We start from the raw sequence: 15347 nt of genomic DNA, 5'->3' as shown, positions 1-15347 counted from the left end.
AGCTAGAACTACTCAGGAATAAAGAACCCTTTGCAGCTAGAATACCCTGCCTGCCCATGTCTAATTTACTGCTCGTTAATGCACAATGCAAGACCTGTTTTACTTGATTCTAATCACTGACATTTAAGAAGCATCTTTTCTTCTTTCATATAGTCTGCACAATTTAGTGGGAAATCTGAATTATAATGCTTAAAATAAATCTTAAAAAATTCAGAAAACAAAGTTCTGGGTTTGTCTCAAAATTCAAATACTCTTGAATGATTTGGCTTATATAATTAAGCAAAACTACAAGCAGAATTAAATAATCCCTTTTTCTCATTTTAGATTATTGATGTCACATACTACCTAGTTGATAAAAATGTGCATGTATATAACACATATATGCATATTTATCATGTCATGTATCATAACTGGTACATTAACACTGTAGGTATTAGAACTATTTTATTCATTCCCTCCCCAATAATGAATATTTTGCAACTTTAATCTCATAGATTACATTTTCCTCAAATTATTCATGTGTATATGAAGCTCTTATCATTGCAGCTGGTGGGAACCTAAAACTTTAGAAGCATTTCAGTAAAAAAGAAAAAGGACCTCTTATTGTCTATACAGTATGCCTCTCAGTTTATAAGAATTCCAATTCTCTGTCTACATAATTTTAAACTATTTAAAATTAAAAATGAAAATAATAAGGTCTAATAAGAGAATGATTTTTAAGGTTTCCTGGTTCCAGATTCTAATCTCCAAATTACTAAATACTTAAATACTCAAATTTGATCCTGTGTACAAAATTTTATTTAAAACCACCTGAAATTAAAGGAAATAAAGAAAAACAGTCACACAGCCTTCAATTATTAATGTTCTCCAATGATGGGTGTTATCATCAACACAGGAAACATTGAGGTGTAACATAAATTAGAACCAGACTAAAACAGAGTCATCAAGAATCAAAAACATACTTCTTGTCTTTTTTTTAGGACCTTCAAAGAATCTAAAATGTCTAAATAATTTTTACATGCCAGTCTTGAGCTTTTACTTATTTTTTAAAGGGTTAATTCTAATGTCTAGCTCTGTTAAATTTTATAAATTAACAATTATAATAGAAGTTGGATTATAGCCAGCTTCTTTGCAGATGGCATTTACACAGGACAACAATTAGCTGGTGGGAGGCATGGAGAAAGAGAGGATAGAGGAAATTAGAATTAAAAAAAAGACTGAAAGAACAGAAATGGGGTTAAGAAATCTGATACCACATGAACATGGCATAAAATTATATACATTATGTGCAATTTCGTGTTCCTTTAAAAAAATTTTTTGGAATGTCATTTCACTTAAAATTCATAGCATATACAATGCTCAATAATGGTCAAAATGTATGCTAGTTTAAATTCTTATAATTTCCTGGCAAATGACATCTTAGGACAAAAATATCATTGCAAACCACTGGATCAAATGCTGATATTTCAGTCTCCAGAACTGTAATTTGCTGTAGTTTACAAAATTTAATCCAAATAACTTTTGGAGACTATTAAAACTTGTGTTTTACTTCTCTTCTAAAGAACCAGCAAACCTAGCAATGGAATCACTATTATAATTTTACATCATCCCTACCCTTCCATGGGCCAACACTCACTTTCACCTAACAATTCTAAAGTGCATATGGAGGTGATTGTTTTGGAAAACAGACAGATTACAGCTGCAGTTCTTTTATTCAATTTCCAACTAGTGAACTATATACCATTTTACCTCAACAACTCAGAGATTCATTAGAAAACTATTTGCTTAAATTATCTATTATTACCAATCTAGTTGTGCTGAATGCCCATTTGGTAAATACTAGAAACTCACAATTCAGGTATTTTAACCTATACAATGAATATTATGAAAGTCACTCACATAGTTTTCAGGATAATAAGTTTTACTTCACAGGTGAGGGGCTTACTTTAAAATGAAAAATATCCACAATTCAGATTTTACATTTTGTCCCTCTGTTTAAATAAATTAAAAATGTCTTCTCCTGTCTGTAAAATTATAAATATTTCTAATATATTTTACAGAACATTAAAACTTGATATATACCTTGTCTCCTAGTAAATATATACTGTGGTTATTACTGAAAGGGTAAAAAAAAGCAGCAACCACAAGTCCATAGTCCCTAGGAAATGACCAAGATCATGTTATAATTCCTTATATTAATAAATATTACTCAAAATAAGAAAAAAGAATAGTACACAGAAAAACAGAGGCTCTGCTATACCTCAAAGATTCCATCAAGAATGATTTCCTTCAGTTCAGTAACTGCACATCACTCCTGGACCCAGCATATACAGTTTGTCATGTTTAAAAAGAAAAAGGTGTGTGGTTAGCAGCCAGGCCAAGAATCACTAAGCAAGTAGAAATGAGACTCCAAGCTTTATGAGCAAAGGTAGACACAAAGCACCGTTTCACTAAAAGAAGGAACTACACACCACTCACCTACAATGTGCCAGCATGTTGAGGACTGGGAGATTGTGATGGAGTCAAGCATTCAATGGCCTCAATATTATAAATAAATAATCCTACAGATTCCATCTACATTTACTAGTATAAAGAAAAGAAACATGATTGTGAAATACTATACAAAATGAAAGGCTGACATGGGAAAGAAACCAAGAATAAGAAATAAAAAATGCACCCACTGAAATACAAAACATGATTTTCAAACGAACTCAAGTTGTAGTATTTCTCATGTAGGAACAATATGCAGTTTTAGTTCTACGGCCAGTTAGATTGCCAGTTCATTTAAGACATTTCCCCTAAGATTCTTCCCCCAAAATGGCTTCTGCATTTTGCTGACTCCTTCGGCATAAGGAAAGCTGGTAGAAGAGGTAAGGTGCTGATACCACTGTGGTTTTGCTTAGTACTGGAAAAAGTGTTTCCAAGAGTGTACACCAAGGATATTCCATCAAATTTATAATATTTCCAAATCTACATGTCGTATTTCAGGATTTCGTTTCTGGAAAGAAAAAAAAACACATCGTTCATAACTAAAGAGAAAAGACTTGTTTTGAATCTCATCTCTAAAATACCAATTGTAAATACTATATACACCAGCCAAAGAACATTTTCAAGGGCAAAAATATACCTTTATGAGTGGATCATCTATAAACTTTAAAATGTAAGTCAATGGTCCCATCTCCCTGGGTTCTTCTTGAAGACATTCTTTGATTCCCAACTCTAGCTTACCCTTGGAATTTTTACTAGGATTAGTTTGCCAACCTCTCTGCTATGCATCCAAATAGCTCTCTAATGTAACTCTTTCAAAAAGTGGATAGAGTGCTGGGCCTGAATTTAGGAAGACTCATCTTCCTCAGTTCAAATCTGACCTCAGACACTTACTAGCTATATGACTCTGGGCAAGTCACTCAACCCTATTTACCTCAGTTTCCTTTTCTGAAAAATGAGCTGCAAAAGGAAAAGGAAAACCATTCTAGCAGTTTTGACAAGAAAATCGCAAATGGGGTCATGAAGAGTCTGAAATGACTTAACAACAACCCTCAAAAATATTATCAGAGCTGGGTGTGCTGATATGATTTTTTATTTCATTCCACTCTCACTTATTCTAACACGTGCTTTGCATTTATATTAAACAGATACCACTCCAAGTAAGAAGTGTAATAATGCAAACTTTTTACACATAAAGAATTGTATGTTTATGCCAATGCTTCTCAAACTGCTTTGTTTAAACATTCCTATGATTCAGAGAAACCAAGAGCTCTGTGGAGAAAAGTTGCAATGGCAGATGTCTAAAATCGAAGCAGAAAACTGCTCCCCTGGGCTGTCTATATTGGCTTCCACCTGTTAAGTGTTGTTGCAGTTACAACCAAATGAAGAGGAACAAGAGGAGAAATAAACATGCAGAAGCTGTTTCAGTCACTGTCTAGAAACCAATCAGATTCTCCTGCTTACAACCCCTACTTCAGTCAAAAATGCTTCAGGGGGTGAAGTGAGCTAAGCACAACCTAGTGAAGTTTTCAGCACTCCAGGGCATGTAGGAACAGCAAAACCAACATGCTGCCACTCACCCCCACATCCTCTTTTCTTGACAGAAACTTTAAGTATGCAATACAGCTATGACGGAGCAAAAAGAGCAGTACATTTAGAAAAGATCTGGGTTTCTTTCCTGCCACTTTGTGTGAAGATGTCATAATTAGAACCTCATAGAGAGAAAATGGGGATAATAAATATCTGCCTGCTTTATAAACATGTGAACTACCTTCCTCACAGCACTGTCTTGAACATCAAATGCAATAATGTATATAAAGTGCATAGAAAGTATTCTATATATTCCAACATCATCATCATCTTCTTCTTCATTATCAAGTAAAAAGTGGAAAGGCGGAGGGAGGCAAAGCCAAGACGATGGAGTAACCTCGTGGACTTGCTAGATAGAGCTCTCCCTCCAAACCCAGTCAAATACCTGTAAAAAATGACTGTAACAAATTCTGGCACTGCAGAACCCACAGAATGGCAGAGTGAAGCAAATCTCCAGCCTAAGACAGCTTGGAAGATCAACAGTCCAGAGTAGGCCACGCCAGCACAGACAGACCTGAGCCACCTGTGGGGAGACTGAATCTCTGGCACCTGTGGTGGTTTCCAGACTTCACAACCCCAAGATGCCAAGGACAAATTGGAAGGTCAGTGGAAAAAACTCGTGGGGCCTGTGTGAGACAGCAGAGTGCCAGGCCCAGGGTAACAGAGAGGGTGGAGGAGTCTATGGCAGCTACAGCAGCAGCTGGGCTAGAGGCAGTGACTGTTTCTTGAGCTCTAGGCCCACAGATTGGGGGGGGGGGGGGAATCAAGCTGACAGTATACCCCCCACCCCACTGGAAGCAGAGATCTACTTTGACAAAGAGCTCAAAAGTCAAGTAAATAGCTGAGGAAATGAACAAAAATTGGAAAAAGAATCAGACTATAGAATCTTACTTCAGTGACAAGGAAAATCAAAAAATACAACCACAAGGAGATAACAAAGTCAAAGCTCCTACATCCAAAGCCTCCCAGAAAAATATAACTTGGTCTCAGGCCATGGAAGAGCTCAAAAAGGATTTTGAAAATCAAGTAAGAGAAATAGAGCAAAAACTGGGAAGAGAAATGAGAGTGATGCAAGAAAATCATGAAAAACGAGTCAATGGCTTGCTAAAGGAAACAAAAAAAACTGCTAAAGAAAACAACACTTTAAAAAACAGACAAACCCAAATGGCAAGAGACTCAAAAAGCCAATTGCTAGAAGAGCACCCTAAAAAGCAAAATTGGCCAGATGGAAAGAGAGGTCCAAAAGCTCACTGAAGAAAATAATTCCTTAAAGATTAGAAAGGAGCACATGACTTTATGAAAAATCAAGAAATTATAAAACAAAATCAAAGGAATAAAAAAAAATAGCTGTTCAATGAGACAACTGACATGGAAAATAGATCCAGGAGGAACAATTTAAAAATTATTGGACTACCTGAAACACATGATCAAAAAAAGAGCCTAGACATCATGTTTCAAGAAATTATCAAGGAAAACTGCCCTGAGATTCTAGAACCAGAGGGCAAAATAAATATTCAAGGAATCCGCAGAACACCGTATGAAAGAGATCCAAAAAGAGAAACTCCTAGGAACATTGTGGCCAAATTCCAGAATTCCCAGGTGAAAGAGAAAATATTGCAAGCAGCTAGAAAGAAACAATTCAAGTATTGTGGAAATACAATCAGGATAACACAAGATCTAGCACCCTCTACATTAAGGGATCGAAGGGAATGGAATAGGATATTCCAGAAGTCAAAGGAACTAGGACTAAAACCAAGAATCACCTACCCAGCAAAACTGAGTATAATACTTCAGGAGAAAAAATGGTCTTTCAATGAAATAGAGGATTTTCAAATTTTCTTGATGAAAAGACCAGAGCTGAAAAGAAAATTTGACTTTCAAACACAAGAATGAAGAGAACCATGAAAAGGTGAACAGCAAAGAGAAGTCATAAGGGACTTACTAAAGTTGAACTGTTTACATTCCTACATGGAAAGACAATATTTGTAACTCTTGAAACATTTCAGTATCTGAGTACTGGGTGGGAGTACACACACACACACATGCACACATGCACACATACATAGAGACAGAGTGCACAGAGTGAACTGAAGAGGATGGGATCATATCTTAAAAAATAAAAATAAAAAAAAATGAAATCAAGCAGTGAGAGAGAAATATTGGGAGGAGAAAGGGAGAAGTTGAATGGGGCAAATTATCTCTCATAAAAGAGGCAAGCAAAAGACTTATTAGTGGAGGGATAAAGAGGGGAGGCGAGAGAAAAACATGAGGTCTATTCTCATCACATTCCACTAAAGGAAAGAATAAAATGCACACTCATTTTGATAGGAAAACCTATCTCACAATACAGGAGAGTGGGGGACAAGGGCACAAGCAGGGTGGGGGGGAGGATAGAGGGGAGGGCATGGGGAGGAGAATGCAATCCGAGGTCGACACTCATGGGGAGGGAAAGGATCATAAGAGAATAGAAGTAATGGGGGTCAGGATAGGATGGAGGGAAATATAATTAGTCCTATACAACACAACTAGTATGGAAATCTTTTGCAAAACTACACAGATTTGGCCTATATTGAATTGCTTGCCTTCCAAAGGGAAGGGGTGGAGAGGGAGGGAGCTAAAGAAGTTGGAACTCAAAGTGTTAGGATCAAATGTAATGTTCTTACCACTGGGAAATAAGAAATACAGGTTAAGGGGTCAAGAAAGCTATCTGGCCCTACAGGACAAAAGAGAAGACGGAGACAAGGGCAGAGAGGGAGGATAGAAGAGAGAGCAGATTGGTCACAGGGGCAATTAGAATGCTTGGGTTTGGGGGGGGGGGGATAAAAGGGGAGAAAATTTGTAACCCAAAATGTTGTGAAAATAAATGTTAAAAGTTAAATTAAAAAAAAAAAAGAAAAAAAAATTATCAAGGAAAACTGCCCTAATATTTTAGAACCAGAGGGTAAAATAGATATTGAAAGAATTCACTGATCACCTCCTAAAAGAAATCCCAAAAGTTAAACTTCTAGTAATATTGTAGCCAAATTCCAGAGTCCCCAGGGTCAAGGAGAAAATATTGCAAGCAGTCAGAAAGAAACAATTTGAGTACTGTGAAAATACAATCAGGGTAATACAAAATTTAGCAGCTTCTACATTAAAGGATCAAAGGGCTTGGAATATGATATTCCAGAAGTCAAAGGAGCTAGGATTAAAACAAAGAATAACCTACACAGAAAAACTGAATATAATACTTCAAGGGAAAAAAATGGTCATTCAATGAAATAGAGGACTTTCAAGCATTCTTGATGAAAAGACCAGAACTGAAAAGAAAATTTGACTTTCAAACACAAGAATCAAAAGAAGCATGAAAAGGTAAACAGGAAAGAGAAATCATAAGGGACTTAGTAAAGTTGAACTGTTTACAATTCATTAATAACAACAACTGTAATAACATTACACTTATTTGTAACTCTTGAAACTTTTCTCAGTATTTGAGTAGCTGAAGGGATTATACACATATACAGACAAAGAGGGCACAGGGTGAGTTGAACAGGAAACGATGATATCTAAAAAAATAAAATTAAGGGGTAAGAGAGGAATATATTGGGGGAGAAACGGAATGGGGCAAATTATCTCATAAAAAAATCAAGAAAAAGCTTTTTCAATGGAGGGAAAGAGGGGGGAGGTAAGAGGGAAAGAGTGAACCGTACTCTCATCACATTTGGCTTAAGGAGGGAACAACATGCACACTCAATTTGGTATGAAAATCTATCTTACACTACAAGAAAGTAGGGGAAAGGGGATAAGCAGGTGTGGGGGGATGACAGAAGGGAGGGCAAATGGGAGGAGGGGATAATCAGAAGTAAACACTTTTGAGGAGGGACAGGGTCCAAAGAAAAAAATAGAATAAATGGGGGGCAGGATAAGATGGAGGGAAATATAGTTAGTCTTTCACAATATGACTGGTATGGAAGTGTTTTGCATAACTACACATGTATAACCTATATTGAGTTGCTTGCCTTCTCAGTGGGGAGGAAGGAAGGGAGAGAAGTTGGAACTCAAAGTTTTAAAAACAAATGTTAAAAATTATTTTTACATGTAACTGGGAAATAAAATATACAGATAATGAGGTACAGAAATCTATCTCACCCTACAAGAAAATAGAGAGGATGGGGATAAGAGAAGAGAGGGGTGTGATATAAGGGAGGGCAGATTGGGGGAAGTGGTAATCAGAATGCACACTGTTTTGGGGTAGGCAGAGGGGAGAGATGGGGGCAAAAATTTGGAACTCAAAATCTTGTAGAACTGAATACTGAAAATCAAAAATAAATAAATAAATTTAAGATGAAAAACAAAACAAAAAACTGTAAAGTAGAGGAGTGGCCTTAAGATAAAATTTAAAAACAAACTGAAGACAGTGAAGAAGATCTGTATGAAATGTGGTGCATGTGTGCGCACACACGCACACACACACATATATATATAAACACACATATATATAACTATACACATAAAAATATGTATGAATGTGCATGTACATAAAATTTCCATGAGAAATATGAAACTAACAAAATACATCCTGAGCATCTCACCTTTTCAGAGTAATACTAAAATTAAGAAGCTGGAGCACCTCCTTTGAGTATTCTAAGCTTCCAAGGACATACATAGGTAGTATTAACTCATGTTAACAAAAAGGATAAAGAAAAAACTGTGGATAATTTACAAATTATTCTGAGTCTTTCTGTGGGATAGATAAGGAAAATCTTAATTAAAGTCTTGCCTCTATGACCTCAGGCAAATCACCTAACCTCTCAGTGGCCTAATTGTGTCTACAAGAACATGCTGAGCTGCGCAGAGAGAAGTCCCTTCACTTGGGTTGTCTCTACCCAAGTAATGGTGAGCTCCTCCGTATGCTGTTTGCATGATATTGTATTAACTGCATCAGGCCAAAACATTGCAGAGCCTCCTGGAATAGATTTGTAATCATGCAAAGGAATATGCGCAGAAGAATATTATCCAGAATCCAACATAAATGGACATCCTACAGAACTTGTCCAGCATTACGTATATCTGTGATAGATAACAGAAGTGAACAATAAGCTGGATCCAGAAATAAAGAGGAGAGTGGACTAGATTATTTTAGAGAAATTATATGCAACCTTTAACAAACCCAAGCACCCCATCATTTCAATAAAATTTTTATTGATACTACTCTATTATGACAATAAGACTTGGAACATCACAGCCTCTAAAGAACTCAAGAATATCACCCAGAGTGCAATGAGAAGACAGAGGGTGGGAGTAAAGAGGCTGTTACATAATCAATAAGAAGCTCCAAACAACAGGAACAGAATGTCATCAAAGAATTAATTGTGGGGCAGAAAGGTAAGACAGAGGGATGACTGGTGGACAACCAGTGTGTTCCACTGGTACCCTCATGATATTGGGAAGAAGTGAAGAAAAGCTAGAGCATGTTGGGTGGACTACCCTGTGGCAAACTTTTGGGAGGATATGGATGAGAGTCATACATGTTAAGTGGGCATGGATGAGTTGCAATCTACATTGCTGGGGAGCATTCCCCATCATACTGCAGTTTAAGTAACAAGAACCATACTAATGGTTCACATACTAATTTTCCCCTTTTATCCTGAAATAAAATCCTTTTAAAAAGCAAAGGAATAGTAATCTACCATTCATGGGGAATGTGTTCTCATGAAATGTTAACTACAGTTTAAAACCATTTAAAAGTTTCTTCTCATTACACTTATCCTCAAACTCAAGTACTCATAAATGAAATGACACCTTGAGAACATTGGACCATATTTCAGAAAAACTTAATCAGGTATTTCAATAAAACTATCATGAATGAGTAGTAACGCTCTCCAAGTGAACAGAGACAAAGTATAAAACTAAAAACCTTGTCAAATGAAATAAAATTAATATTAATGCATACATTCAAAGTCAAATTCTATCCTTTCTAATATTTTGCTAAAATATATCTAAAGGTTTCTACATTTCTCAAGTAAATATGAAAATATCATGTATTTATAAAGGAAAATCTTTAAGATTAATTAAAATGAAACAGACAAATACTAAATAATCCTGAGATCTAGGCAGCCTGTTTCTAGATCTGAAGAAGCAATAGTAGAGTTGTGGAAAAGAGTCAAAAGGTAAAAACAATCATACAGATTTTAAGACATCTATAAGCATTAATTTAACTATTGATATTCTAATTGAAATTTTGTCAAATAACTTAAAAGTTGATTACTAGAAAAATGTAGCCACATCCATACTGACGTTCTTTCTGTAAATGAATCAGAAGACATGAAGATGCAGTGAAATAGAAGAGTTCTTCACAGAAAGGCAAATAAGACTTGATGGAATTGGGTTATTTCGTGCCCAAAGGCAACAAGAAACGGAACACTTAATTACCTCACTCTGCAGTGCTAATGAAAAAAAAAAAGCAAGAAGACAATAAGGAAGTCATGAGACAAATGGCTCTGAATCATGTTCTCCCTTACTAGCTGTATGACTAGGGAGAAGTTGGAGACTTGGTTTTTTTGTAAAACCAAGTCTCAATACTGTGAGGATCAAATAGGATAATGAATACAAAGCACATAACGAATGCCATCTGTTACTGCTGTAGTTATTAGTATCACGCTAGTACCGGAGTCACTATGTGCTATAACTATTAATAAGTATCAATATATTTTCATGCAGTCTTGTTTTTTTTTAAAAGAAAACCACAAACATAAAGCTGGATTACCCACCATCTGTTGAAAAGGATGCAGTACCCCAACTGATAAATGGTCAAAGGATATGAACAGGCACTTTTCAGAGTAAGAAATTAAAGCTATCAATAGTCATATAAAAATGGTCTAAATCACTATTGATTAGAGAGATGCAAATCAAAACAACTTTGAGGTACCACATCACACTTATCAGATTGGCTAACATGACAAAATGGAAACTGATAAATGCTGGAGAAGATGTGGAAGAGCTGGATTCATTGCTGGTGGAGCTGTGAGCTGACCCAACCATTCTAGAGAGCAATTTGGAACTATGCCCAAAGGGCTTTAAAAATGTGCATACCCTTTGACCCAGCAATATCACTTCTAGGGCTGCATCCCAAAGAGATCATAAATATGGGAAAAGAAACCACATGTATTTATAGCAGCTCTTTTTCTGGTGGCCAAGAACTGGACATCAAGGGGATGCCCATCAATTGGGAAATGGCTGAACAAGCTGTGGTATATGAATGTAATGGAATACTATTACACCATAAGAAATGATAAACAGGCGGACTTCAGAAAAACCTGTAAAGACTTACATGAACTCATGCTGAGTGAAGTGAGCAGAACCAGGAGAACTCTGTACATAACAACCACAGTGTACGACAGCTGTTTTTGATAGACACAGCCATTCACAGCAATGCAAGGACCTAAAACATTTCCAAAGGACTCAAAATGCCATCTACATCCAGAGAAAGAACTATGGAGTCAGAATGCAGAATGAAGCAGACTCTTTTCTCTTTTGTTAGGTTTTATTTTTCTCATGGTTTCTTCCATTTCTTTTAATTCTTCTATGCAACATGACTAATGTGAAAATGTTTTGATAGGAATGTATGTGTAGAGCCCATATAAGATTGTATGCCATCTTGGGTAGGGAGGAGGAGAAAATTTGGAACTTGTTGAAAACTGAAAACAGATAAATTAATAAATTTGGAAGAAAAAAAAGAAAGAAAAGCATGAAGTAAAAGGGAAAATGTATAAAGAACTTTACAAACTTCTCCAAGTCAAATTTACTTATAATTTGATGTTCAGTGATGCTCAGAAGTTGTATAGCTAATATATAAATGTTCTGTATGACTTCACATGTATAACTGAAATCATACTGCTTGCTACCTTCTTAAGGGGTGGGAGAGAGGAAAGAGGGAAGAAGAGAATTGGGAACTTAAATGTTAAAAAAAATTAACAAAATTCGGAAATATTTAATAAAATAATTTTTTAAAAAAATAAAACATTTACTTATAATTGGAAAAACACTATTTACTATGAAAAATTTTAAATACCAAATAAATAAATAAAATATGAAGTTGTGGCAAAGGGTCAGTAAAAAAAATACTGACTTGGGGTTAAGGAACTCAAAGGTATTTATGACATATCTATTATTGTAATCAAAGAAGTCAAAGGCTGGAAATGTGACAATTAATATAATGTGAATATTATTTTTAAGAAGAGAGATGGAAGGTGGTAAAGATGGCACAAAACACAAAATTGATTTTATTTTAAAAATCTTAACAGACAGATAAACCATTGATAATAGAATTGGTTGTCTGTGCAAAGTGAAGATCACTGACTAGACAAAGGGAACAATCAACCTCCATATTAGGAAAATAAAGATGAGAAATCAGTGTGTGAATTTTAAGAACTCCTATCAAATCTAGTTAAAAACAAGCTTTTGACTTATAAACAAGATAAAAAGAGATACTGATTTTAGTTAAATTTATTTCCTAGAGAAATTTATCCAATGTAAAACAGTAGCCATGGGCAGAGCCAAGATGATGGAGTAGGACAGACCTGTAAAAGATCTCCCCACAGACCATAAAATACCTGTAAAAAAATGACTCTAAACAAATTCTAGAGCAGCAGAAGTCACAAAACGACAGAGTGAAAGAGATTTCCAGTCCAAGTCAGCCCGGAAGGCCAACAGGAAAGGTCTAGCACACTAGGCTCAGAGCGGAGCACAGCCCACACAGCCCAGCCTTGCCCTGGCCACGTGGTGTGGCAGGACAGGACTGGAGCAGGCCTCAAGGGGCAGAATCACAGGGAACAGCTGCGATTCCCAGATTACTCAACCCACAAATGCCAAAGCCAGCTTCAAAGGTCAGTGAGAAAGCTCTTTCACCTGGGTGAGAAGGGAACATGGTCAGGCTTAAAGTCCCGGGGGGAAGTGAGCCACTGATCTGGGTCTCAGCTCTGAGTGGCAGTCGTGGGGTGAAGAGGAGCACTGGCTGGCAGAGGGTCTAGACAAGGAATCCTACTTGCAGATCCTGGGGAGAAGAGTGTCTATGGTTGCTCCCAGACTAGAGCGCATGCCAGGAGAGGAGTAAACTACTCTCCCTTTATTGTCCCACCTTGAAGGAACTGAGGTCCCCAGAGCATACCCTCCACTTGACAAAGGATTCAAAAGTCAAGTAACTGGCTGGGAAAACATCCAAAAAAGAGAAAAAAAATAAGACTACAGAAGGTTACTTTCTTGGTGAACAGGTATTTTCTTCCATCCTTTTGGATGAGGAAGAACAATGCATACCATCAGAGGAAGACATAAAAGTCAAGGCTTCTGCATACAAAACCTTCAAAATAAATATGCAATGATCTCAGCTGAAAACGGATTTTGAAAATCAAGTTAAGAGAGGTGGAGGAAAAAATGGGAAGAGAAATGAAAGCAATACAAGAAAATCATGAAAATCTAAAGGAGACCCAAAAAAATGCTGAAGAAAATAACACCTTTAAAAATATACTGACTAAATGGCAAAAGAGGCCCAAAAAGCCAGTGAGGATAAGAATGCTTTGAAAAGCATAATTAGCCAAATAGAAAAGGAGGTTCAAGAGCTCACTGAAGAAAATAGTTCTTTAAAAATTAGAAGAGAGTAGATGGAAGCTAATGACTTTATAAGAAACCGAGAAATTACAAAATAAAACCAAAAGAATGAAAAAATAGAAGACAATGTGAAATATCTCATTGGAAAAACAACTGACCTGGAAAATAGATCCAGGAGACAATTTAAAAATTATTGGACTACCTGAAAGTCATGATGAAAAAAGGAGCCTAGACATCATCTTTCATGAAATTATCAAGGAAAACTGCCCTGATATTTTAGAACCAGAGGGCAAAATAAATATTGAAAGAATCCACCAATCACCTCTTGAAAGAGATCTGAAGAGAGAAACTCCTAGGAATATTCTGGCCAAATTTCAGAGTTCCCAGATCAAGGAGAAAATACTGCAAGCAGCCAGGAAGAAACAATTCAAGTGTTGTGGAAATACAATCAGGATAATACAAGATCTAGCAGCTTCTACATCAAGACATCAAAGGGCATGGAATATGATACTCTAAAAGTCAAAGGAACTAGGATTAAAACCAAGAAACATCTACCCAGCAAAACTGAGCATAACACTTCAGGGGAAAAAATGGTCATTCAATGAAATAGAATACTTTCAAGCATTTTTGATGAAAAGACCAGAGCTGAATAGAAAATTGACTTTCAAACATAAGAATCAAGAGAAGCACAAAAAGGTAAACAAGAAAGAGAAATCATAAGGGACTTACTAAAAGTCAAACTTCTTACATTCCTACATGAAAAGGTCATATTTGTAACTCTTGAAACTTTTCTCAGTATTTGGGTAGTTGGAGAGATTATACACATACACACACACACACACACACATATATAGACAGAGGGCACAGGGTGAGTTGAATAGGAAGGGATGATATCTAACAAAATAAAATTAAGGGGGGGAGAGAGGAATATACTGGGAGGAGAAAGGATGACATGAGTGGGGCAAATTATCTCTCATAAAAAAGGCAAGAAAAAGCTTTTTCAATGGAGGGGAAAAGTGGGGAGGTGAGAGGAAAACCGTGATGCTTACTCTCATCACATTTGGCTTAAAAAGGGAATAACATGCACACTCAATTTGATATGACAATTTATCTTACAATACAGGAAAATAGGGGAGAAAGGGATGTGAGGTATGGGAGGAATGATAGAAGGGAGGGCTAATGGGAGGAGAGAGTAGTTAGAAGTAAACACTTCAGAAGAGGGACAAGGTCAAAAGAGAGAATAGAATAAATGGGGGATAGGATAGAATGGAGGGAAATATAGTTAGTCGTTCACAACATGACTCTTACGGAAGTCTTTTGCAAAACTACACATATATAGTCTATATTGAATTGCTTGCCTTCTCAGTGTGGATGTGTAGGAAGGGAGGAAGGGAGAGAAGTTGGAACTCAAAGTTTTACGAAGAATGTTGAGAATTGTTTTTGCATGCAACTGGGAAATAAGAAATTCAGGTAATGGGACACAGAAATCTATCCTGCCCTACAAGAAAACAGAGAAGATGGAGATAAGGGAAGGGAGGGGTGTGATAGAAGGGAGGGCAGATTGGGGGAAAGGGTAATCAGAATGCACAGTGTTTTGGGTTGGGGGGAGGGGAGAGATGGGAAGAAAATATGGAACTCAAAATCTTGTGGAAATGAAATGTTGAAAACTAAAAATAAATAAATTAATT

General features: G+C 36.4%; 1 protein-coding gene across 1 annotated transcript in view; it reads right to left on the bottom strand.

Moving 5' to 3' along the window:
* Positions 1–775: 775 nt before the first annotated feature.
* Positions 776–15347, bottom strand: part of SLC30A9 (solute carrier family 30 member 9) — an 88556-nt gene continuing 73984 nt past the window's right edge. Inside the window, exon 18 of the mRNA XM_072620606.1 lies at positions 776–2998. Within this exon, the coding sequence (XP_072476707.1) occupies positions 2954–2998 (45 nt within the window). The 3' untranslated portion in view covers positions 776–2953. The remainder of the gene's footprint in view (positions 2999–15347) is intronic.

The sequence above is a fragment of the Notamacropus eugenii genome, chromosome 6 (genome assembly GCF_028372415.1).
Source record: "Notamacropus eugenii isolate mMacEug1 chromosome 6, mMacEug1.pri_v2, whole genome shotgun sequence".
Lineage (NCBI taxonomy): Eukaryota > Metazoa > Chordata > Mammalia > Diprotodontia > Macropodidae > Notamacropus > Notamacropus eugenii.
Note: the sequence above shows the minus strand (reverse complement) of the source record. Positions and strands in the feature narration are given on the sequence as shown.